Source organism: Gorilla gorilla, chromosome 3 (genome assembly GCF_029281585.2).
Source record: "Gorilla gorilla gorilla isolate KB3781 chromosome 3, NHGRI_mGorGor1-v2.1_pri, whole genome shotgun sequence".
Taxonomy (NCBI): Eukaryota; Metazoa; Chordata; class Mammalia; order Primates; family Hominidae; genus Gorilla; species Gorilla gorilla.
In genome coordinates, this window is record NC_073227.2 from 52,634,153 (window position 1) to 52,662,142 (window position 27,990).

The following is a 27,990-nucleotide window of genomic DNA, read 5'->3' on the forward strand; positions in this document are numbered from 1 at the left end:
AAGGTTGATCAGTACAGCAACTGTATCCCTTTTGATTTTAAGTATTTTGAAATGTTTTAATGCACCAAACTCAAAAGCAAAACATCATTCAAACGAACAGCTATTAGAGCACCACCCTTAAGTGCTGCTTTGTCTCTCTGCTTATTACTCTCTCAAAAGCAATAAAACAGAAATCATATCACCAAATTTGAATGTTAATATATTTCCAAAATAATCTGGACAGCAAACAGAGTCTTGAAATGCCATCTCAAACATTCTTTAGAAAATTGTTAAGAGGGCAAAAAGTCCATAAAGTATGGCACAAGGGTAGGCAACAAGAAGCTGCTGTCCTTCCATGTGCAAGGCTGCAATGAAGATCTTGGAAGCTGAGAGACTACACCAGCCAATGATGACCAGGGATGACATGGTTCCAAAGATGCCCCTGCAGCAAAGACAAAGAAATGATTGCCTGTGCCAGTAGAAAAGAGATTATTGAGTTAAAGTCGCCTCTGAAATATCCTTGGCACAATATTTATAACTACTTTCCCGAGTGGTAAAATGAAAATGATAAAATATATGAACAAAAGCCCTTGGCCAGTTAGGCATTTTTTAGTCAAATTCATTACAGAGGCTAAATATTTTATATTTCTGTTAAACCTGAATTAGAAAAAAACAGTAGAAGTCACCTGCAGTCACTCTGTTCTCATCTGTCAATATTCAAATCCTAACTCCTAAAATTCCCTTAAATACAGCATTGAGAGCCTTCACTTCCTTATACCTACAGATTTCCTTTTCCCTACTTTCCTCAAAAATTGGCCAACAGCATAGGAGAAAGATAGACAGAGTTACATTCCAGTGGGGTGCCTAGTTCCCACTACTTCCAGATCTACTTCTCAGGTTTTTGTCGGACATCACAAAAAGCCTGACACAGCTCAAGTAAGGAACACACGGGACAGGAAACCACATATGTGTGTGGCTTCCCACCTCATCCTTGAAGTTCCATTTTGTATATTTTTAGAATGCTGAAATAGATTTGTTCAACTGGTGTCTTCAGAAGGTAACTGCGGAGGCAAGTGAGCAAATGAGATAGTTAAGTCTAGTCACTTGGAGAGTAATAAGGCAGGAAGGGTGGTCGAGAGTGAATTTCCTTTCTTATGTGCTAAATAGAATGCATTATTTAGAAAAATAAGACATAAGAGCTGGGAGAAATCTCAGGAGATGTCTACTGTCCAGTTTTAAAGCATAAAGTGATGATAAAAATTGCATGGTAAAGTGGACAATAGGTCAAGATCTCTCCTAGCATAGTACTCTTTTCACCACCAAACTAAACTGCCTTACTTGATCTTGGTTTGACACTGAAGTTGGGAATTATGTTTATTATTTGTGAAAATGACAGAAATATCTACTTCTAATAATTGAACCAAAGCAAAACAAGTGAAAAGCTCTACAGTATAGCTTCTAATGCCTCAGACCATTAATAAAACAAACATATTTTTAAAACACCAAATAAGTACTACATTTATTGATTTAAGTAAAACCTATTAGGGATAATTTCTAGAGTTGTTTAATGTACTGTATTCTTAGTAATGGTCTTGAGTTGCACTACTAATTGCCTAAATTAAGGAAGAAAAAAGAAAAAAACATATTGACTGAGCATGTATGTTATAAAGTTCTCCAACATTAATATCCTCATCAGGGTTCCTGGGAATTCTACGTGGCAAAGAGCCCAGCTGAGAAAGAATAGTTGTTTTCAGCCCAGAAGGCAGAGTGCCTGAAAGCTGAAGCAATTTATCAGTGTTCACCAGGCACTTACTCTTCCAAAATCAAACAAGTGAAGTTCCTGTAGTTCTTATTTTACACATGACGATAGTTCACATTGAAAAATCTGACAACTTAAAAAGTGCCAGTTTTTTTTTTCTCTTTTTTTTTTTTGAGATGGAGTTTCACTCTTGTTGCCCAGGCTGGAGTGCAGTGGTGCGATCTCGGCTCACTGCAACCTCCGCCTCTGGGTTCAAGTGATTCTCCTGCCTCAGCCTCCCGAGTAGATGGGATTACAGGCCTGCGCCACCATGCCTGGCTAATTTTGTATTTTTAGTAGAGATGGGGTTTCTCCACGCTGGTTAGGCTGGTCTCAAACTCCCGACCTCAGGTGATTCGCCCACCTCGGCCTCCCAAAGTGCTGGGATTACAAGCATTAGCCACTGCGCCCGGCCAAAAAGTGCCAGTTTTAAAGATAACTTGGATTAATTTATTTTTTAAGTAATTGAAGTAAGAACAGCACCTGGGCCAAAACTAACCTACTTTTCTGAATCTATGTGTAGCTTTTAATAGCCATGGTTTTCCCAGTTCCACTACCAAAACAATCAGGAAGGGCTCAACTTTTTCATGGCTGTGGCAAACCTTGGCTATGATTGTGCATGTGGGGTCATTGAGAGCACACAGACACTTACTGCAGTGAAAAGAACATGGCGCAGCCAGACAGGATGACCATGGGGAGCAGGCAGTAACCCAGCACGCTGGCTACACAGCCGTACGACACCCCTGAAGAGCTCATCAGGTTCAGCAAGGCATGAATCACAAGGCAGCCAATGGCACTCATGCCATACACATAACCAAACTGAACTTTTCCTGCCTGAAAAGATGTGAAGAAAAAACAGTTTGAACACACAATGGACACCAAGAGGAAATCTGAATATCATGAAGCTGAGAGCATCTTAGAGTCAGTTCAGTGCTGTTCCATGTCTTTGTAGGACTGTCATCAGGAGACTGGAAGTTCTGGGAAAAACATGGCCAATGGTTTGAATTCAGATTCTGAAAACAAACACTTCTGACTAGAGTTAGGATAGGACAAGCATGCTACAAAAAAGATCGAATATTTCTAGACTTATATTTTTTACTATAAATTGTCCATTACGAGTACAAGGCATAAGTAAGACTATATTTTGTTCCCATATTTATTAAATAAATAAGTGATTGAACAGAGGAATAAAAAATCCAATTTTAGTCTTGGAGATTTACAAGGCATATTAGTAAAATTAGCAAACACCTACAGGGTTTACCATGTCAGATCCCATTCTAAGTGTGCTATATATATTTATCTAATCCACATAACAACCTTATGAAATCAGTATCATTATTACACCAACTTTACACATGAGGACACTGAGGTGCAGAGAGGATAAGTAACTTGCCCAAGGTAATATAACGCTAAGCAATGGAGGTTGGCTTTTAACCTAGGTATTTCAGCTCTAAAATTTAGGTCCTGAACATCAACGGGAACTCTTACAAGTCCTACATAAGTCCCAAAATAATGGCACATATTTAACCCTATTTAATTCAGCATTTAGTTGACCACAGAATCCTTTTATGTTTCATGATACCTATTGCCAGGTTGATTAACCACACCTTATGAAAAGGTGATTTATATAAACTAACTGGCAATGAATTATAAAAGGTGTACTGTCAAAGGAAGTTAGTAGTGTTCGGAGTACACCACCAATCTTCTGAGGAAAACTCATAAAAACAGCCATTGCTCATAAAGCTAGTGTTTTGTGAATACAAGCCCCAATAAATTCATTCAGAGAACTATTACTTCAGAAGTAAGTACTGTTACTTACAGCATACTATTACTTCAGAAGAGGATATTTTAATGTTTGCTATCTGAGAATACCAAAGCTACAGTTAAAAAAATTCATTAATTTTTTATATTTACATTATGCTGATCATAACTTCTAGATAAAAGTTGAATAGGCTGTCTCTGGTTTTCATGGGAATTAGACAAAAACAATGAAGGATCTGATAAATTGATTCAGGAGAGAGGGAGCTTTTTAGCTGCCACTTTTCCTTCTCCATGCTATTATCTATGAAGTATTTTAGAGATATTTATTTTACAATTAATCAGGGTAATGGAGAATGTCATAGCTATTTTAATGTTCAAAATTGTTTACCTATTCTGAATTCTTCTTCCTCTGCAGTTGGAGAGTTGATCACTACGAAGTCCTTTCATAAATATTCCTGACTTTTGCTGGCAGAATTGTCTCCAGCATTAGCCACTGATAAATTCTTATGATACCTTCTGTATGCTTGTGACTATTTAATGAAATAATGCTAATGATGGACATGCTAACAGAAACACATCAGCTACCCACTGCTTTATTGGGTGAGTTTGCTCCACTTGCAAAATAGTGACAATTTCACATCATTGTCATGCATTAGAGAAACCATCTACTTAATATTTTACTTGGATAGGATAAATCTGAGGTAGGGCTAGTCCTAATGGTATAGGACAACTCTCTTACACCCAAAGGACATCTGACTGGACCTTCCTGTCCTGAAAAGGCAGTTCTACAAATGGAGTGGGGCAAATAGGGAGTAGATGAAGCTAATTTGGTAGTAAAGTTGTGTCTTTTCATGGCAGTTATGTGCTTCTCTCATCATGTCTTTCTCTTGTTAGTTTGTCCCATTTAAGTTGTAATTCCATGTAGCCGAAATCACGGCCATTTTAAAAAAGTGTTTCAAATTCTAACAAGGGCTTATAATTGAAATAGAAAATAAATGTTCTATTTTTTTAACCTCAAAATTTTTAAGGATCCTCCCTATTCCATCCTCATTAGCACATCTTTTTTTTTTTTTTTTTTTTTTTTTTTTTTTTTTTTTTGAGATGGAGTCTCGCTCTTTCGCCCAGGCCGGAGGCAGTGGTGCTATCTCGGCTCACTGCAAGCTCCGCCTCCTGGGTTCATTCCATTCTCCTGCTTCAGCCTCCCGAGTAGCTGGGACTACAGGTGCCCGCCACCACGCCTGGCTAATTTTCTGTATTTTTTTTTTTAGTACAGACGGGGTTTCACTGTATTATCCAGGATGGTCTCGATCTCCTGACCTCGTGATCCGCCCACCTCGGCCTCCCAAAGTGCTGGGATTACAGGCATAAGCCACCGCACCCGGCCCCACATCTTGATTTAAAATACTTAGTGTTCTTCTGATTGCACTTTTATATTGGCCATGCATATTGCTTTTTCAGAGCACACTCTTGGCCCTACCAGAAAAGTTATATGGAGCAAAAGTTTTAAACCATTTGTCTTCTTGGTGTTGGAAATGAAAATAATTTTGGGGAAAAGAATAAGTAAAACTAAATTTGTGCTAAGTGCTTGAAGCTGTTTTCTTTGGTTTGTCTCCTTTCGCCTGAAGAAAGCCTACTGAAAGAACTGTGTCTTATGTCAACATAAATCTTAAGGAAGAGTATGTGACTATGACTCTTGTGCCTCCAGAGATAATAAGCAGATTTGGATATTGATTCTGGATTTAGTTTTGCTTTCTCTAGTAAAATTCCTGTGTCAGCCAGTAAAATCACTCTTACATTTTAATTCTACATATCCAGGAAAGAATTAACCTATAATCAAATGAATTCTGAGTTAAATAATGCTTCAAGTAATATTCAATTGGAGTTTTTGGGGAGTCCTTTTTGCTTTATATCAGAATCAATCTGAAAGTTATCACATCTAATGGTAAACTTTCAAGTGACGATGTTTGCATAAAGACATTCAGAAAATACGTATTTTCACATATTCTCCACAATTTTAGAATTAAATAGAACCTGAAGAGCCACTCAAATAAACTTTTGCCTTGAAGAAAATGAAATGAAAGCCTAGAAATATGAAGCCAAGGATTAAAGATTACAGCAAGTGGTAAAGCTAGGGTAGATCCAATTTTCTCGCTTCCAGTTAAGAATTTTTTGCCTCTATTGCTTTGTATTTAAAATATAAGAAGGGTTATGTAAATAACTCCAACTAACATTATGCATCCAAGAGAGATCATAATGGAATTGATGCTGTTCTTTAAGGGATGGTAACAGTAATATTCTGCTACAGAACAAACAGCTGCTTTATTACAAATGACTTGTAAAGAAAGATGAGTTAATATATTAAATTGATTGTTTCTGACTATTTGATTAATTGACATGGCCTTACTTAGCAGTTAATCTAAGATTATCAAATTACTGTGACAAAGACAGAAGAAGGGAGGTTAGAGACTAAATTAAAACTCTAGTTGATATAGTGTTTGATTTACAGAGTATTTGCATTTGCTGTAGTACCAAGAAATAAGATGTCATCGCTAAATACTATTGTATTGGATGAATATGACGTTATTATTGGCCATATTGCCTACAGAAACTAGATTGCTATCAGTATTTTGATTGATTATATACAATAATTGAAAAGCAGAATTTTATTTAGTTGCAAATGCATTTTACAACTACTTTTGAAAACTGTATATCCATTGGAAGAAATTATTATTATGGAACATGAAGAGCAGGAAAATGGGGAAAAGGGCTAAATAGTTATTGTAAGAGCTTTTCCTATAATGTTAAATTTCTCATATTATTTCCTCTGCCTGGTTTACCTCTTTGTGTCTTAATGAAACTATACTTTTCAGACTGGCTTAACCATCTTTATTATTCTCTGTTTTTAATGTATTGCCACCTCCTCCTTGGTATAAAGTCAGAGACATTTTCTCATTTTTTTCTTCTGCCTTTTTTTCTTAATGAAACATTTTCCTAAACTATGAGCTAGAATGTCTTTTAAACTTTACTTAGGTGGAAGTACATTTTTCTTTACTTTTCTAGTGACCCTTAATATCATTACTTCCAGATATAAAGAATGAAAGTATACATAAGACATATAGTGAAGTCAGGGAACAAATGTCTTCATAAAATGTGGAAAGCTAACATTTTAGAGGAAATATGTAGGTTGAGTAAACAAAACATAGGTTGTCATTGCAAATTAATTTTTCATAGTAGCCTAACCCAAAACAAGGAGATCTGTCTCGTATCTCATAAGATGTTAGAAATAGTTTGCAGATATATCACAGCAAAGAAAATGGTGACCAAAGAGAAGTGACTTCTTCAGTGTCACAATAGAACTCTCACAAAAAAACAAAAAATAAAATGTAGGCCTTATATCTCCCAAATCTATGTTTTCCTTCCATTATTCCAGATTTACAGTCTTTTCTTACTAACAAAAAAGACATAAATGATCTCCTGCTTTGATCTGCTTCTTGATTTTTGAAATTCTATTTAAATTTATACTTTTTAGCTGTTGCAATGCATAATGGTAGCATATTTTTGTCACTATGGTTAAATTATTCTCTCTCACTTAAAAAATTCACTATGTAAGGTGACACAGTTTCTCTTATATTTATATAGATTGCTTCAAAGCCAGCACTGGAAAGGACAAGCATTAAAATCTGGTGCTTCCTGTGACACATTACCAGAAGCAAGGTGGCTCCCAGGGCTACGCAAAAAAGAATGGGTCCAGTGAGGTCCGTTTCATTCATAATGCTGCCATCTGCTGGCTTCATTGGGTTTAACACTGTCAAAGTTTTTTGCCATATGTGATCAAAATGGATTCCAAGTTCTGTAAAAAGGAAAAAAGATAGATAATATGATAACATAAATATAGAAAAATAAAAAAAGTTACCCTCTTTAAAGGTTAACATATCTGATTAATATACTTAGCATTTTAATCTGATTGTTCTATCATACCTTCTAAAGTTCTATGTTCTGTATTACACAGAAACTCAAGTTCTATGTAACATATAATAACCTTAAAAAACAAACTAAAAAATAATTTGGTTTCCAAAGAATGACTTAAAAGAAATATATTAGAGAAATATTTCCATCAAGGAAAACATTCCCTGATTTATGCAGCAAATACAAGCTTTAAATCTAATTGAAAATTGGGAAGTTGGCAATATACAGTAAAAAATAAAATTGTAGCTAACAGATCAAAACTTTCAGCCTATTGTCCATCTAGATATTTCCTTTTCCTGCATTTTCTGTTTCTTTTTTATTTGTTTTTCGAGACAGGGTTTCCCTCTGTCACCCAGGCTGGAGTGCAGTGGCACGATCTCAGCTCCTCCGCCTCCCAGGTTCAAGCAATACTCCTGGCTCAGCCTCTTGAGTAGCTGAGACTATAGGCATGCACCACCACACCTGGCTAATCTTTTTTCTTCCATAGTGGCGAGGTCTCACTATGTTGCCCAGGCTGGTCTAGAGCTCCTGGGCTCCAGGGACCCTCCTGCCTCGGCCTCCCAAAGTGCTGGGATTACAGACCTTAGCCACCACACCTGGCCCTTTTCCTGTATTTTCAATTGCTGACACTTCTGAAATCCTGTCATATTGGCCATGGCATAATTTTTCAATTAGCAGTACTATAATGAACTAATGAGACTTAGTCCAAGTCTGGGGTTTTACTTCCACTATGCCTAATGAGAAGAGCAATTTTATGCTAAATGCTTGAAACTACACAGAGGGAAAAGGGCTCTTTCTCCAAGTAAAAGTGATCATGATGTGCATGCATATTTTTGTAAGGTCAATGTACTGTGAAGTTGAGTCTATGCATTCAAAGATTAAATTCTTGAGATGAGTTAACCTTTCTCTTTTATACATGGTAGTATTCAAATAAAATATCCAAAATCAATGAAGTTCAGTGTTCATGAGTCCAAATCCATTTAGAAATTTCTGATCTTTTTTCTCCAATTCCCATTTTTAAAATACTTCTGACTGCTGCCTCACAGGTCCTTCTGCTAGAATCTGCTTCTCTTATTACTATAAAGCAAATACTTAGCCATTTGACATCCCCTGAACATAGAAATAAATATTGATACCAGATCAGTTTCTTTTCTCACCACTCCTGTAGAGATGAACTAAGATGTATCTAGGGTAGAGAAAGAGAATATTCAAAGAGAAGAGTATGACTTGACTATTTAGGGACCAGCAATCAAATTGGTTATCCTCCTTCTATAATTTCAGAATATCAGTAAGGGTGAGGTGGAGGCTAGGAAGAATGAAAGCTAAAATTTACTGAGTGTTTGCTATGGACTCCACAAGATTTACATACATTGGTCTTATAAATACACAATCAATCAATTACTATTATTTTATCCCTATTTTATGCATAAGATATATAAGGCTTTGACAGATTAATTTGTCTGAAGACACAAAGCAGTAATAGAAAACTTGGGTTTCAATGCTGCACAATCTGACTCAAGAAAGTACATGTTTAACCATAGATTTGTGGTCAGGTCAATGTTCATCTACTCTCATAATGGTTGTATTTTTTTTTTTAAATGAGCCCAATTCTTCCATGTGAAGGACTGTCTTCCTAAATGTATTTATATGTGGCACTCAACCACCCTTCCAAGCTTTGGTAACCCTGTTTGGTCAGATACAGGGGTATAGCTCAACTTATTTTTCAGAGGCACATATCATCTAAATACCTTGAAAAGCTGACTTTTCTGTACACAGACGACAACATGGACTTCTAATAATCCCTACGACACAGAGGACCCTTGTTCTAACAACTCAGAAACTTTCAGAGGGTCAGCTAGACACTGGTCTAAACCAAAAAATAAAGTTTTACTCATTTCATGTCCAGAATGACATCTGTTATTTTAAGCTTGAAAAAAAATTGAATGTAAATTAATACCAAATAATTTACATTTCTGCTTCCTTGTTTCATCCTTTATTTGCACAGTGCAATTATATATTTATTAATGAACATATGCTTTGAAGAATATGAGCAGTTCACCAAGCTTAAAAGGAGGTTAGAATGTCTAACGTAATTTTTAAAAGAGAAGAAGACTTTAAAAATTGAGACATGCTACATATTTTAAATTAATTAATTTTAAATTAATTTCACCGGAAATTTATGTGCTCAAACTTTATGTTTTAATTTTGGCATGTATGCTAAAAATACATTTTCAGTATTTACCACAATAAAGTGGTACTTAATTCCAAATACCTCTTCCTCAGAAAACATAATTATTTTGGAAGAAATTCAGATGAAAATGCTTTACACAACATCATACTGATGTCAACCATTTATTTAATGGCATAACTAACTCCTACACATATTTTAACATCAAGCCATGAGACAGTAAATGAACATAAGCCCATACAAATATTTTCGTAATAAAAAAGATTTTATGTGCTTTCTACTGAAATATATCTCCATAATTTTGTGGTTTTTATTTATTGTAAGGTATGTGAGTGATTATAACTATTTATTAATTGTAGATACTCTAATATAACATCTTATTGTACAAAATAAAAGAAGATAAAACTGCTGTGAAATTTTAATGCAAAATTTATTGTTTTGCTGTCATCTAGTGGTAGTAAAGTATATGATACATATGCTATAAAAGTGAATTAAGATCTCTATTTTCTACGCAAATTGTGGCATTGGCCTTTCATATAGAAGTGTCAAGCTACGCTATAAATACAAAATACCAAATATCAGTAATTTTTCGTATCTGACAGACTTGAATTTATTATTATTCTTGAAAATGCATTTGTTAACATATTGATTTTACATTAACAAAGAGCAAAATTTATCATTCTTACATAAAACCAAACAAATATTTTAGACAACAAAATAAGAAATAAAGTAGGACACTTTTGAAACAACGTATTTTTGTGCATAGTATTATAGCTTCATAATTTTATAGGCCATTCTGTTGAATTGCCAATAAAAACTAGTAAATGTTATTTAATGCGTTATCCTAGAAATTGTATTTTTTTTATATCTGAAAAAGACATACCCTGGCCTTTTGCATATCTTTAGACAAAAGAGGCTTGAGGCTTTCACAAGTCACTCAGCTTGAAGAACACATTGGATCCAAAATCCAGATATTTCATAGATTCAAAACACAAAATTATATTAGGTACTCTATCTTCTAATACAGGTGTCCCCAATCCCCGGGCCATGGACCCATATCTACCTGCCCATGGCCTGTTAGGAACCGGGCCGCACAGCAGGAGGTGGAGGTGAGCAGTGGGCAGGGGGCGAACAAGTATCATCACCTTGGCTCCGCCTCCTGCCAGATGAGCTGCATTAGTTTCTCATAGGAGCGTGAACCCTATTATGAACTGTGCATGCAAAGGATCTAGGCTGCACGCTTGTTATGAGAATCTAACTAATTCCTGATGATCTGAAGTGGAAGAGTTTCGTCTCAAAATCATCTCTCTAACCTGGCTGTGGAAAAATTGTCTTCCACAAAACTGTTCCCTGGTGCCAAAAAAGTTGGGGACTGCTGTTCTAATACACTATATATTTTGGGGGAATTAACTCTGAGCTGTATAAAATGGAAATAAAAATCCATTACATATTTTCTATTCAAATTGAAAGACATGTTAGAGGAGGATGTGTAGAAAGTGGTAAATTAATGCAACAATAGAGACATTTCAGATAGTAGAAAAGATTACTTTCAATAAATGCTGCAGGAAAAAAAATTAGTTAAGCAGCACAGAAAAAAAATAAATCCTTACTTCACATATTAAGCTTAAACAACTATTGAATAAAAATTTTCAATATAAAACAAAAAAATAAAAGGATAATTTTAAAATGTGAGCATCTATAAGGAGATAGAGGCAGTACCTAGAGCTGGAGAAATAGACTCTAAACAAAGAACAATTGGAAAGAAATGTTACTAGGAAATATATGCTGGGTTTAAAAAATTAATATCACATTTTTAATATGTCCCAAAGACCCATAAACAAATTAGGTGGCAAACACAAGCTAGGAAAAAAAAAGTTTAAAATGCACATTCTAGACAATAATTAATATGGTTACTATATAAAATCCCTAAAAAATAAACGAGGAAAGAAAACTCTTTAGATTCTATAGAAATCTGAACAAAAAAACCCATGAAAAATAAAAAGTCAATACACATATGAGAAATGTCAAAATTTTTTTAGTAACCCAGAGGTACAAAGTATTCCTTTTTCCTTTTTTCCTACAAAATTGACAAAGACATGTCATATTCTACTCTGCAAGTGGAGTAGAACACCATTTTTGAGATCAGTTGACAGTGTCAGTACCTTTAACCCAGCAATCCCACTGTTATGGGTACATCCTAAGGACAGACTCTATAAAGGTCAAAGATGGTTTCCTATGATGGTCAACAAAGCATTACTTGCTATAAGGAATAACCTTTAAGGTGTGTTTAAATTACGGTTATGTTATATGATAGAACTCTATGAAACCATTATAAATTGTTTTCAAATAATATTTAATGACTTTAAAGAATGCTTGCATAGAAGTGCTCATGACAGGCTGGGCACAGTGGCTCATGCCCGTAATCCCAGCATTTTGGGAGGCCGAAGCGGGTGGATCACCCAAAGTCAGGAGGTCGAGACTAGCCTTGACAACATGGCAAAGCCCTGTCTCTACTAAAAACACAAAAATTAGCCATGCACGGTGGTGTGCACCTGTAGTCTCAACTACTCAGGAAGCTGAGGGAGGAGGATCGCTTGAACCCGGGAGGCAGAGGTTGCAGAGAGCTGAGATTGGGCCACTGCACTCCAGCCTCGGCAACAGAGTAAGACTCCATCTCAAAAAGAAAAAAAATACTTGCGACATAAAGTAAATAAAAAGAATATAATACTTAAGTACTCAGATGCATATATATTCATTGAAAAAATAGTATTTTACTTTAAAGTATGCATGTATATTCATACATAATACATATACACAGGCATTTATAGGAAAATAGAATAAAGGCTAGAAGAAACTACATCAAATTGTTAATGATAGTCATGTCTTTGAGACAAGAATTGAAGTAATTTTTATATTTTTATTCTTATGTTTCTATGTTTTTCAAATTCTGAAGACAATTAGGCAGAGATATTGGCAAAGTCAAGGAAAATATTTAACAAGAATAACTTGTAACTTCTAGGTGTTTATTACTTGTAGAGGCAAAACTGAATGAACTGGTTAAAGATAACTGATCCAGAAACTTGACTGGCTTCTAAAGAGCCAAAAGATCGATTATATAAATCTCTGTTCTGTTCTGAACAGTTTAAATCTTTCACGTTTTTATATTTTTAAGGAAAAGAAAGAAGAATGTGGCTGGTTGTGTTCATGTGAGGCAAACACCTTTACATCTTGTGATGTAAAATACTAGAAATTTTAATCTATTCCTTTTCACTTGACTACATGCAAAGGACGTGGAATAGTTAACCAGTGACTGTTTCTGCTTGGTTCTCCAATTTAAATCCACTTGGGTTTTAGCGTCTTAACACCTATGTTTCCAGCATTGTATTAACATTGTTTAAGAGCAAAAACAGCACATACAGACTGGCTACATATGGAAAAAAAAAATCAATGGATGGAACAACTCCAAAATCCCCTAAGTACCTTCAGTTCCAAGAATCTCTGGATTTCCTTCCCACCAGCAGCGTTATTTACTGGATTTATGTTCTTCCTCACCTACCCATGCCAAGCTGATATGAAAGGGCTTGTATGAGTCAGGAAAGAAAAAAAACTGGCTTGTCTCCATGTCGACAATGACAACAAAAATATTAATTTGAGAAAATATCCACTTTGCTCCCAGGAAAACATAGCAGAAAATAAAATACGCTGTTATGAAGTGCTTCATTAACAGGGTGGGAAGGGTAGTCACTTTGATGTAACTACTCTGCCAAAAGATGTCTTCATTTTTTTTCTATTCTTGGCCAAGGAGTTTGAATTTAAGAAACAGTGAAGGAGCATTTAATAAGTGCAGCAATATCACAGAATATCCCATATCTGCACCCAATTTCCCCTATGCAAACATGCGACAAACTTCCAATGGTTTAAGGGTTTGGGTTCAGCAAACTCTTGTTATATGTGAAACAATCAAACATAAAACACTGTACACTGCAGGCTGACAGCACACATTAAGTGCTAATTATTGCTATTATTCTTCTAGCTGTACACACATTAATAACACTTCCTTAACTTATCTTCTAGCAAAGGAGGCTCTTCATCAAAACTATCAATGTAAGGAGACTGTGAATAATAATCTGAGTTGGATGCTGGCTGAAAAAATTGTCCTGCGTAACCTGATGACATGAGCATCTCTGATGGAACAAAGGAGGCAGGCTGAGGCTGCTCACCAGCTTGTTGTCTAGAAAAAGAAAAATACAAACATTTATATGTCTAAGAAAAAGGTATCATGACAAAAGAGGAAAATTAAAATTTTACTTACATGAATTCATGTAGCTTTTATGAGTATTTACTCATGAAAGAAACAACTTACTTAAAATTTAACGTTAGTCCAAAAATGTAAAATAACTGGTCATCTAAAGCCTTCTAGAAAAATAATCCACACCAATAAACATTAATCGAGCATGGACAACATGCTGAATGCTTCTCCTAATCTTTTCTCAATTAAAACTCTACAAGGTAAAAGCTGTATTTCTAATCCCATTTTACAGAAAAAGACATAGAATTTCACAGAGACTAAACGACTTGTCCAGTAACACAAAATAACATTGCAGGTGTTGGACTCTGGTGTGAAGCTTTCTGAGCCGTGATCTGCTCACCACATGCTGATGCTTTTTAACTTATCTTCAGGGACAGTCTCCAGCCATGAAGCCCCTCCAAATATGTGGAAGCAGCCAGGAAAAAATATAATTTTAATAGTATAGTCAACTGATAGGAAAAATAAATACATACACTAATTGCTGTGCATAAGGAAATACACTTCAGTTCCAGCCATTCCAAGACAGTCATTGCCAATAGAATTGTCTCTGAGTTCCTAGCTAAATGTATTATCTAGTTGGCTTTAGTGTCTCTTTATTTTATTTGTACAAATTTATGGGGCACATATAAAATTTTGTTACATGCATAGATTGTGTAGTGGTCAAATTAGAGCTTTTAGGGTATCCAAAACCCAAATAACATTCATTATATGCATTAACTAATTTATCATCACTCCTCTCCTACCCCCTCACACTTCCAAGTATCAATTGCCAATGATTCTACTCTCTACTTCCATGTGTACGTATTTTTAGCACGTTTATGAGTAAAAACATGTGATATTTGATTTTCTGTGCCTGGTTTCTTTCACTTAAGATAGTGATTTCCATTTCCATCTATATTGCTGTAAATGACATGATTTTATTCTTTTCATGGCTGAATGGTATTTCATTGTATATATACCACATTTTCTTTATTCATTCATCCATTGGTGGATACTAGGTTAATTTCATATCTTTGCTATTGTGAGTAGTGCTTCAATAAACATATGAGTGCAGGTATCTTTTTGATATATTGACTTCCTTTCCTTTGGATATATACCCAGTAGTGGGATTGCTTGATAAAATAGTCATTCTATTTTTAGTTCTTTGAGAAATCTTCATACTGTTTTCCATAGAGGCTAATAATTTACATTCCCACCAACAGTGTGTAAGAGTTCCCTTTTCTCTACATCCTCATCAACATCTGTTACTTTTTGTCATTTTAATAAGAGCCATTCTGACTGGGGGAAGATGATATCTCACTGTTGTTTTAATTTTCATTTCTCTGATGATTAGTGATGTTGAGCATTGTTTCATATACTTGGCCATTCATATGTCTTCGTTTGAAAAATGTTTATTCATATTCTTGCCCACTTTTTTCTTTTTTAAAAAAATTTTGTATTTCCATAGGTTTCGGGGGAACAGGTGGTATTTGGTTACATGAGTAAGTTCTTTACTGGTGATTTATGAGATTTTGGTGTACCCATCATCTGAGCAGTATACACTGAACCCAATTTGTAGTCTTCTATTCCTCACACCCCTCCTACCCTTTCCCTCGAGTCCCCAAAGCCCATTGTATTATTCTTATGCCCTTGCATTCTCATAGCTTAGCTCCTACTTATAAGAGAGAACATACAATGTTTGGTTTTCCATTCTTGAGTTACTTCACTTAGAATAATAGTCTCCAGTTCCATCTAGGTTGCTGCAAATGCCATTAATTCGTTCCTTTTTATGGCTGAATAGTATTCAAAAGTGACTAATTTCCAGAATCCACAAGGAACTCAAACAAATTATCAAGAAAAAAATTCCCATCAAAAAGTGGGGTAAGGACATAAACAGACAATTCTCAAAAGAAGATATATAAATGGCCAACAAACGTGAAAAAATGCTCAACGTCACCAATAATCAGGGAAATGCAAATCAAAACCATGATGCGATACCACCTTACTCCTTGCCCACTTTTCAATGGGATTGTTTCAGGGTTTTTTGACTGTTGAGTTTCAGGGGTTTTTTTTTTTTTTTTTTTTGGCTGTTTGTTGGCTGTTTTTATTGCCGATTCAATCTTGAATCATTATTGGCTGGGGGCCAAAGCCAGATGGAGCTGGACTAGGCAAGCTTGCACTCAGGCCCGCCAGTCATGAGTGCATGTACCAGCCATGACAGGTGAGGGCAAAACAGTCCATCAAAAAGTAGGCTAAGGACATAAATACAATTCTCAAAAGAAGATATACAAATGACCAACAAACGTATGAAAAAATGCTCAGCATCACTAATGATCAGGGAAATGCAAATCAAAACCATGATGCAATACCACCTTACTCCTTGTCCACTTTTTAATGGGATTGTTTCAGGGTTTTTGGCTGTTGAATTCAGTTCCTTGTATATCTGGTTTTTAGTCCCCTGTCAAATGAATATTCTCCAAATATTTTCTCCCATTCTACTGGCTGTCTCTTCACTCTGTTGATTATTTCTTTTGCTGTGCAGAAGTTTTTAATTAAATCCCATTTGTCTATTTTTGTTTTTGTTTCTTATGCTTTTGAGGTCTTAGTCATAAATTCTTTGCCTAGACCAGTGTCCAAAAGTTTTCCCTGTGTTTTATTCAAGCATTTTTATAGTTTAAGGTTTTATGTTTAAGTCTTTAATCCATCTTGAGTTTATTTTTTGTATATGGTGGGAGATAGAGGTCCAGTTTAATTCTTGTGCAAATGGCAATCCAATTGTCCCAGCACCATTTACTGAAAAGGGTGTCCTTTTTCCAACTTATGTTGTTGTCAGCTTTGTCAACGACTAGTTAGCTATAAATATGTGACCTTATTTACGTGTTTTCTATTATGTTCCATTGATCTATATGTCTATTTTTACAGCAGTACCATGCTGTTCTGGTTACTATAGCCTTGTAATATAATTTCAGGTCAGGTAATGAGATGCCTCCAGGTTTGTTCATTTTTCTCAGAATTGCTTTGGCTATTCAGGCTTTTTTTCTCCTTCTGTATGAATTTTAGGATAGTTTTTTTCTAATTCTGTTAAAAAATGCTGCTGGTATTTTGATAGTGATTGCATTGAATTTATAGATTGCTTTGGGCATTATGGTCATTTAAACAATATTAATTCTTTCAATCCATGAGCATGAGATGTTTTTCCATTTGTTTGTGTCATGCACAATATTTTTTCATCAGTGTTTGTCATTTTCCTTGTAGGTATCTTTCACCTCCTTGGCTAATAAATATATTCCTAAATTTGCTTGTAATTATTGTAAATGAGATTGCCCTCTTGATTTCTTTCTCAGCTAGACAGTTATTGCTATATAGAAATGCTACTGATTTTGTATGTTGATTTTATATCCTACAGCTTTACTGAATTCATTTATTAACTCTAAGAGGTTTTGGTGAATTCTTTAGGTTTTTCTAGAAATAAGATCATATCATCCAATTACCAATTTGGATGGCTTTTATTTTTCTCTCTTGCCTGATTTCTCTAGGTAGGATTTCCACTACTATGTTGAACAGGAATGGTGAGAGTGAGCATTCTTGTCTTGTTTCATTTTTTCTTAGAAAAAATGCTTTCAACTTTTCACATTCAGCATGATGTTATCTGTGGATTTGTCCTAAATAGACTTTATTATTTTGAGGTACATTTCTTATATTCCTAGTTTGTTGAGGGTTTTTATTATGAAAGGATGTTGAATTTTATCAAATGCTTTTCTGCATCCATTGAGATAATCATATGTTTTTTGTCCTTGGCTCTGTTTATGTGATTTACCACATTTATTGCTTTACATGTATTAAATCATCCTTTCATCCCTTGTATAAAACCTACTAAATCATGGCGTATTATTTTTTGATGTGCTGTTGCATTTGGTTTGCTAGTATTTTGTGGAGGATATTTGCATCTATGTTCATCAGAACTATTGGTCTAGTTTTTGTTGTTGTTGTTGTGTCCTTGTCTGGTTTTGGTATCAGGTGTTACTGGCCTTGTAGAATGACTTAGGGAAAATTCCCTCCATCTGAATTTTTGGGAACAGTTTCAAGAGGATTAGTATTATTTCTTTTTTGTACATTTGGTAGAATTCGACTGTGAATTCATGTGGTCCAGGCCTTTTCTTTGTTGAGAGACTCTTTATTGCTGATTCAATTTTGTCACTTATCATTGGTTGAGGGCCAAAGCCAGATGGAGCTGGACTGGGCAAGCTTACACTCAGGACCCCCAGTCATGAGTGCATGCACCGGCCATGACCGGTTGGGGAGAAACAGTCCTCAGGCCTCTGGTGGAATTCTTGGGTAAAGTGTAGTCACCACTGCACTGAGGTCCTTCCACGGGAAGGGTGGGACCAGTCCCAGTGGCCTTAGCCTTGGCCAGTGAGTAAGAGACTTGCTTCCTTCTTACAGCCCCCAGTCCAGACAGGGTTCACTCCCCTGTCTCAGGTGTCATAGCCAACCCAACTGTTGCCCCTCAGTTCATGCTCATGGCCCATAGGAGTCTCCACTTAGCTCAACACTAAGCCTTCATGGCAACTCTCATCCTGCTCAAGTAGGAGGAGCGGTACCTGCTTCCTGCACTGGTGGCTGCAGCCCATGCCACACTAGCTTCTTAGTCTTGGTTGTTAGGGCCAGCCCCTAGTTCACACCCCGGTTCTACAAACACCAGCCTAAGTTTCCCTAATGCCTAGGACTGGAATTCTCAGGACTTCACACAGTCCGTTAAGGGCTAAGATCTAGAATGGTGTCTTACTTTAGCTGCCTGGGTTTCAGAAAGAGCATGGAACCCAAGGCATGCTCCCTCCCTAAAGCAGTTCCTTCTCACAGTTTCCTGGTTGCTTTCTAAGTTAGACCTAGGGTTTGAGAGAGTCAAGGTGCTCTCCCATAACCTGAATTATGCAATTCCCCAGCAGGAAAGTGGACCACGTATAGACTGTCACTCACCCTCTCCTGTACTGGAGAGTCATTCCTGGTTCTTGGCTGGTCTTGGCCATGTATGCTGCCTATTTTCCTTCCCCTTCCTAGCTTTTGGTGTTTTCTGTCACTTTCCTGTTGCATTCCAATGTTCTGCCTTGGATAATATATTAGAAGTGTGATTGTCTACACACCATTTTGCTTCTTCTAAGTGGATAAAACATGCTTGAAATGCTTCAAGTCAGCCATCTTGAATAAAAAAAAAGAGTCCCTTTTTGAAAATGGGCAATTCAATTTTGCCAAGCCATAATACCTCTTTGACATGTTTTTGCTTTTTATTTTTATTCATTTTAAGTTGTTTTTACCTTAAAGAATGGAAAGAAACATAGAGCTGAATGGAAAGAAACATAGAGCTGCCCAGTAACACGTTTTAAGTTTCTTTCACAAAAGCCCTTGGGGTAAACTGAATGTACAGTCCAAGGTTCTGAACTTGGTAACTCCTTGTGATTTCTTTATGATAAAATATTTACAAAATGGCCTTTAGTACTTTCCTTCGAACGTTAATCTTAATATGAAATCTAAGAATAACACATTCGACCTCCTTTATGTGAGTAAGCCTGACCAAGAGAATAACTTATTTAGGAAAAGAAAGCCACAGATATAGAGGGGGGAGATATACACTTAATCATTTACTAACTCAAATGTATGCTCATTAAGAGCAAGAGCCTGGTGTAATAATATTTGAACCTGCCAGAATGTATGGTGATTACCTGCTATTATTGTTCACTTAGCCATATGTAATATTCCTAATCTATTTTCCAGCAAAATAGGCACACCATCAAAAATACTGGTAGAAACAAATTAGAAATAGGAATCCGAATGGCTTTTTTATTGACAAAAATCCCCCAATACCTATTTTTTTAATGTAAGCCTTTCCAGAAAAATGAAAGGGACACACAAAGATGACTAAATGGACCAATGTCTAAGTAAGACTATGTCATTGCCATACTTGTCTGGACTCACCATAACTCATGTCAGGTGCTACTAATCAGGCTTGAGTAAACATAACCTTCACTGTTATTAGCTGCAAAGCAACCTCTGTGAATGAATGGACTATTTCAGGTAGCAACTTTGACCATCCTCTTCAAAGAGAAACAAAATTTTACAGAAAAAAATTCTCAGGAGCTTGGATTCCATTGTCCTTATTGTAATGGGGTTATAATACTAAAATTCCTCTACCACTTATTTAAGAAAGTAAAATGTTAAAATTTGTCCCATAAAGGAAAACACATAATTATTCATAAAATTACCATACTCACCTTTGATAACTATCTAAATTTAAATTATAGCTTTCTTTATCTTATATCTTTGTATACCATCACTGTAATATTAAATGTTGCATCTCAATAAAAAAAAGCATAACCAATACCAAAAGAATCACATTATTAGTCCAAAGTATGATCCAAAAAATCGGTAAATGATATAGTTTGGATCTGTGTCCCCATCCAAATCTCATGTTGAAATGTAATCCCCAATGCTGGAGGTGGGGCCTAGTGGGAGGTGATTGAATTATGGGGGCAATTTCTCATGAATGGTTTACCGCCATCCCCCTAGGGCTGTTCTCATGATAGAGTTCTCATGAGATCTGATTGTTTAAAAGTGTGTAGCACTTCCCACCTCTCTCTCTTGATCCTGCTCCTGCCTTGTGAGATGATGCTCCTGTGCCTTCCACCATGAGTAAAAGCTCCCTGTGACCTCCCCAGGAGCAGCTGTCGCCATGCTTCCTGTTCAGCCTGTGGAACCATGAGTCAATTAAACCTCTTTTCTTTATATATTATCCAGTCTCAGGTATTCCTTTATAGTAGTGCAAGAATGGCCTAATACAAGAAATTGGTACTGAGGAGTGGGGGTATTGCTATAAAGATACTTGGAAATGTGGAAGTGGCTTTGGAACTGGGTAACAGGTAGATGTCAGAAGAGTGTGGAGGGCTCAGAAGAAGACAGGAAGATGAGGAAAAATTTGGAACTTCCTAAACACTCGTTAAATTGTTATGACCAAAATGCTGACAGTGATATGGACAATGAAGTCTAGGCTGAGATCTCAGAGGGAGATGAGAAACTTAGTGGGAACTGGAGTAAAAGTCATTTTTGCTATGCTTTAGCAAAGAGACTGCGTGCATTGTGCCCCCTTCTCTAGGGATGTGTGAAATTTTAAAAGTGAGAATGATGGTTTAGGGCATCTAGTGGAAGAAATTTCTAAGCAGTAAAGCCTTCAAGATATGACCTGGCTGCTTCTAACAATCTATGTTTATATGTGTGAGCAAAGAAATGATCTGAAACTTGAAATTATATTTAAAAATGAACCAGAGTGTAAAAGTTAGGAAGATTTGCAGAATGGCCAAATGATAGAAAAGAAAAGCCCATTTTCAAGGGAGGAATTCAAGCAGGCTACAAAAAATTGCATAAGTTAAAAAAAAGAGCCATGTGCTATTAGCCAAGAAAACAGGAAAAGGACTCAAAGGCCTTTGTGTCAGTCCTTCCCATCACAGGCTCAGAGGCCTAGGAGGGAAGAATGGTTTCATGGGCCAGGCCCAGGACCCCTCTTCCCTTCATAGCCTCAGGACATTGCTCCCTGCATTCTGGCCACTCCAGCTCCAGCCTTGGGGCAAATGAGCCAAGTTACAGCTCACTGCTTCAGAGGATGCAAGCTATTAAGTCTTGGTGGCTTCCGCATAGTGTAAAGCCTGCAGGTGCACAGAGTGCAAGAGTTGAGGCTTGGAAGCTCCACCTAGATTCCAGAGGATTTATGGAAAAGCCTGGATGTCCAAGCAGAAGCCTGCTGCAGGGGTGGAGCCCTCATGGAACACCTCTACTAGGGAAGTGTGGAATGAAAAAGAGGGCTTGAAGCCCCCACACAGAGTCTCCACACAGAGTCCCTCACAGTGCAGCTGTGAGAAGAGGGCCATCATCATCCAGACCCCAGAATGGTAGATCCCCCAGAAACTTGCAACCTGCATCTAGAAAAGCCTCAGACATTCATCACCAGAACTTGGTGTGCCCTGCAAAGCCACAGGGTTGATGCTGCCCAAGGCCTTGGGAGCCTACCTCTTGCATCAGTGTGACCTGGATGTAGGACATGAAGTCAAATGAAATTATTTTGAAGCTTTAACACAGAGGTGTCCAATCTTTTGGCTTCCCTGAGCCACACTGGAAATAGAAGAATTGTGTAGGGCCACACATAAAATATACTAACACTAATGATAGCGGATGAGGTAAAAAAATTGCAAAAGTATCTCATAATGTTTTAAGAAAGTTTATGAATTTGTGTTGGGCCACATTAAACCCACCATGGGCTGCACACAGCCTGTGGGCTGTGGGTTGGACAAATTTGCTTTAAGACTTAATGACTGCACTGCTGGGTTTTAAACTTGCATGGGACATTCCCTTTTTTTGGCCAATTTATCCCTTTTAGAATGCCTACACCTCTATTGTATCTTGGAAGCCACTAATTTGTTTTTGATTTTACAGGATCATAGGCAGAAGGGACTAGCCTTGTGTCAGGTGAGACTTTGGACTTGGACTTTTGAGTTAATGCTGGAGTGAGTTAAGACTTTGGGGAACTGTTGGAAAGGCTTAATTTGAACTTTGAAATGTGAGGACATGAGATTTGGGAGGGTCCAGGGGTAGAAGGATATGGTCTGGATCTGTGTCCCCACCCAAATCTCACGTTGAAATGAAATCCCCAGCTGGAGGTGGGGCCTAGAGGGAGGTGATTGGATCATGGAGGTGGTTTCTCATAGATGGTTTAGCACCATCCCCCATTTCTGCTCTTTGATAAAGTTATCATGATATCTGGTTGTTTAAAGATGTGCAGCACCTCCCCACTCTCTCTTGGTTCTGCTCCTGCCATCTGAGACTCCTTCTCTTGCTTTGCCTTCTGCCATGAGTAAAAGCTCCCTGAGGCCTCCTCAGAAGCAGCTGCTGCCATGCTTCCTCTACAGCCTGTGGGACTATGAGCCAATTAAACCTCTTTGCTTTATAAATTACCCAGTCTCGAGAATTTCTTCATAGCAGTGTGGGAATGGCCTGATATAGTAAATAACCCAATTCTTATGTTTTAGGGTTTTTTTCTAAAAATTTATATGAACAACCTTAATTTTAAACACATATTATGAATTTACATTTAGTCCCCTATGTCTTCTGGTATTTTCCTTTTTTTACTAAGTGGCACCAACTCTGAATGGCTATGCCAATGAGTTTTCATATATTCTTAGAGACATCTTTCAAGCCTACAATATTCTTTCATGAAAAAAGTCTCTGAGATAATGGATCTGGACACTTCACTATTTGCTCTATTAAGCCTATAGTCCTTGACAATTAACCTATTACAGGTAATGTAATAAGTCAGATTAATATGCTCAATATTTAAGATGTTAAAGTTATATATTTGTACCTCACACACAATAAGACTTTTGCAGAATATGCCAAGAAAATGTAACTCTTCTCCTGTATTATGCAATATCTCCATTAGCTCTATTGGAAGATAAATACTGAAATTGTGATAATTTCAAATTCAGCACACTATTACAGATAAAATAAATGTTAACTGAATTAGATCAGAAGAAACATTGAACTCTGGCTCGTTGAATTTAAACTTTAGCTTTGTTAGTAAACATCTCCTCTTCCTTTAAAAATCACTTCAAACTACCGAGAAGTGACTGTAGGGCTCCTTTAGAACAATCAGCAATTTTCATTTATAAGTACTCATAAATACATATACATTCATTGAAAAATAGTATTTTATTTTTAAATATATATAATATACACATTCATAGGAAAATAGAATAAAGGCAGCAAGGAGGTACACCAAATTGTTAATAATAGTCACGTCTTGGACACAAGATTTGAAGTGATTTTAATATTTTATTCATATGCTTCTATATTTTCCAAATTCTATACTGGATACAATTAGATATCTTATAGTTTTCTAAAAGCAGAGATGTTGGTGGAGTCAAGGAAAATGTTAAACAAGAACAGCTCAGAACTTTTTGGTGTTTATTAATTCCAGAGGCAACATAGAATTAACTAGTTAAACATAACTGATTCAAAACCATATCTGTGTAATTTATCTATGTAAATTTCCGATTAAGCTTGTAAACTCAGGCAATCTAAGTGCCCTTGGTAAGACGTTATCAAATAGGTTGAGTTTGGTGGTAGCATGAGTCAGGGAGTGGTAGCTGGGAGAGTTGGCTTCTGCAACATTCCTATACTCCGGTTGGTATAGCTGGGTACACAGTGATGCCTTAACTGTGTTTGAAATACTAGAAGATCAGGTCTGAGGATTCAGAAAAGATGATGATTCAATATTTATCTGTTAAGGTCCTACCAAACCACTCAAAGGGATTTTTCCAGTTATTCACACCTTTCTGCAACAGTATCTATTTCTTTTTTCCATATAATATGAATAGATTTCACATTTCAGAAGGTGGAAAGATACAGCCTCAGTAACTACCTATAGATGGTTGGAAATTATCCCTATCTGAATGGCTGAATAATTATGTTTTTAAAAAGATAATGATCCTACTGTTCATTCTAAAATAAGAAAACTTGTTTTTAAATATAAATATCTTCACCGTCTTAGTGAGCACAGTCACCCAGCTTTCAGATCAATACACCATTGAGCCAAACAGGCTTTTTAAAATGAGCTCTCATATACTGTGGACAGGCGTGAAGGAAGAGAGAGAGTGAGAGAGGCAAAGACAGAGACAGAGAAACAGAAGCTGAATGACTGATTATAACTATTCTCTAGGTTCCCACATCTTTTGCCAGGATGATCATCATCTTGTTCTGATATGGGGTATATCTTAATTGAACTATTCATGGTATGAATAAAAGATCAAATCTCTGGATTTCCTTTGACGTGCATAGTAAATCACTGACCTGACTCCATGTTTTACGTACCTCATAAAACTACCACAGCTACTATGCCCTTTCCTAATTCCTGAGATGCACAGTGTGAATCGGAATTTAAATGTTGCTGCATCCAAATCAGGACTTAGATTTAAATGCTAAGCATCTGAAGCAGGGTAGGCCGTCAACCTGGTACTGTAAAATTATGAGCTTTCCTCATCTGGCTACAGTAATTTCCATCTCTTTGTCATTTTGATTTCTAGGAAATGTTCAGTCAGATGGAAAAAGAAAATCGGAGTGCGTGGGGTGGGTGGATAAAGCCGCGGTCCATGAGTCCTTGCTTAGGGAGAAAGTTTTTTCTCTCTTATTGTACATTTTAGTTTAATTTAATCTGAAAATATCAATGCTACCCAAATACCAATCTTATCTGGAAAAGAGGGTTGAGAAAAGAAACAGAAGGTTTAAGGCAACTAGTTCCTTTCTACAAAACAGAACAGAGCTTAAAAATCTTAGTAGATATCTTTCACTGTGGATTGCAAATTTAGAGTGACCACCTTTGTATGCCTTAGTGCTCAAACTACTCCCTGTGCCTCAAACATTTTCCTGTTTTTTTTTTTCACCTTCCAAAGTGTAAATCATAAAAGGCAGCCTGACTACTGCTAGGCAGGATAGCATAGGAGTGTGAATTAGATACAATTCCAGATATTCAACTTTTCCAGCCTAAAAAAAATTATATCTCAATACCTTTCCCTATCATGAAAGCAGCATCTATTTGCTTACACCTGTTGGAGTGATCAGTCAGTAAAAAGAGAGTCCATTTTTTTCTGGGCAGAGTAGGAACATAAGACTCCCCAATGCCTGTTATATGTATTCTGTCTTTTCCTCTTTCTATCTGGAGCTTTTAAGGTGTGTGTGTGTATAACAAAGCTTCAAAAATTAAAACATTTGAAATATACCACATATCCTAATTTATGGAACAGTTTATTCCTATTATCCCAACATTATTATAATAGCACTAATTTTACACTTAAAAAGTCTTTATTTTATAATAAGTCATATGCTCACACTAGTTATAGCACTAATCAAACAACCTTGAGCTAAAATCCTAACCCCATTTCTTACTAGATGTGTAACCTTGAGAAAATCTCTTAATTTCTCTGTGTGTCTGTCTTCTCATGCAAAATGGGGATGATAGTGCAAGTTGAGTATCCTTTATCTGAAATGTTTGGGACCAAAGTGTTTTAGATTTCAGATTTTATGGATTTTTGAATATTTACAGAACACATACTGGTTGAGCATCCTTAATCTGAAAACTAGAAATCCGAAATGCTCCACTGAGCATTTCCCTTGAGCACATGTCAGTGTTCAAAAAGTTTTGGATTTGGGGACATTTCAGATTTCTGATTTGGGATTTGGGATGCTCAACCTGTAGTGCCTAATTCATATGGTGCTCCAATGAGTTAATGTATATAATTGAGGATCCAATGAATTAATTTATATAATTTCAGGACAGTTCCTAACATATAATAAAAACTCAATATATTGTATAGTTATTATGAAAGTTGAAGAGTCTGACTCTTCTTGCCCTCTAACCTAGACCCAAGAAAAAAATTCCAAGAAAGCAACTATTTAACAAAATACAGTATACTTCAGTGACTTTAGGTAACAAAGTGTGAATTGCTTTTGTAAGTCACATTTATATGAATAAATACTGTTTATATAGTGGTTTTACTTTAACACACACTTTCCTACATATTATCATAATTTTTTCATAACAATTCCATTAAGTAGGTATTATTAATATCCTTATTTTCCAGATTAAGACAGTCAGAGAAGTTAAGTCATACCAATATCACAGACAAAAAATGCCAAAGCCAGAATTTGAACCAAATTCTTCTTACTCTAAATGCCATATTTTGCCGCTATCAAATTCTTAATCATTTTGTTTCATTTTCAACTCAAGTTGAATTTTTACCTCAAATAACTATCATATTTTAACATGTTTACCTTGATTCCGTCATGGCATTTTTCATACTTTAAATTGCATATTTAATTGCCCAATTCTTCAACATAAAATTGCATGAGAGAAAAAACTATGAATTTCATCCTTATATTTGGATTTGCAGTGCCCTTCTTAATTTCTGAAACACAAGCAGAATCTCAATAAATGTTTATTAAATTAAATGAAATCTGGTTCTCAAGAAGTGCCCTGGAAAATATTAGGCAAAAGGAAAATGGTTTCTGTTTGCCCAGTGCCTGTATCCCAGCTCTCTGTTAAGTGATAGTTTGAAAAGAGGAGACAAGCCTTTCACTTGGCTCAGGCTGAGGTGATAAAGGGGATTCACGGAGAACTTGATGAATTTCTCTGCCATTTCCTGACATGTCTTCTTGGGCAATTTACTGAGATATGTTGAGGCAAATGTTGGCTTTTCCCAAGGAAACCTCCCTGTCTAGAAATCCCTGCCATAATATTAAGACTTCTTAAAACAAGAACAATACAGCTCAGTGCGGTTGTTAATGATTATAATCCAAACACTTTGGGAGGCCCAGCGGGGCGGATCACTTGAGCTCACGAGCTCCAGGCCAGTCTGGGCAACATGGCCAAATCTCGTCTCTACTAAACATTAAAAAAAAAAAAAAAAGCCAGGCATGGTGGCACACACCTATAATCCTAGCTACATGCGAGGCTGAGGCACAGAATCGCTTGAACCCAGGAGGCAGAGACAGCAGTGAGCCAAGATTGCACCACTGCACTCCAGCCTTACAAAAGCAATTGACACTTTGTTGCCTAAAGTCACTTAAGTATACTGTATTTTGTTAATTAGTTGCTTTCTTGGATTTTTTTTGTGGGTCTAGGTTAGAGGGCAAGAAAGGTCAGACCCTTCAACTTTCATAATAACTACAATATATTGAATTTTTACTATATGTGGGTGACAGAGTGAGACTCTGTCAAAAAAAAAAGAAAAATATTAAGTACTTACTTTCTAGATCCATAAAGATTTCCATAGGCATTAGAGTCATCACCACTCTGCTCCTGGTTATCAATAGTAAAATTAGATTGGTAAAAATCAGAGTCAAATTGTGCCAAGTTTGACATCCTGAAAAATAAGAGTATGTTTTTAATAAGTTCATGAGTCAATAAAACTTAGTTTG

At 36.3% G+C, this 27,990-nt stretch overlaps 1 protein-coding gene across 1 annotated transcript; it reads right to left on the reverse strand.

Annotated features, from left to right (window-relative positions):
• Positions 1-258: 258 nt before the first annotated feature.
• Positions 259-27,935, reverse strand: YIPF7 (Yip1 domain family member 7). The gene is given in 5 exon segments (XM_004038630.4): positions 259-421; positions 2,430-2,611; positions 7,243-7,388; positions 13,745-13,923; positions 27,819-27,935. Coding segments are annotated over 5 exon segments (786 nt in total). The 5' UTR covers position 27,935.
• Between the last annotated feature and the right edge of the window lie 55 nt (positions 27,936-27,990).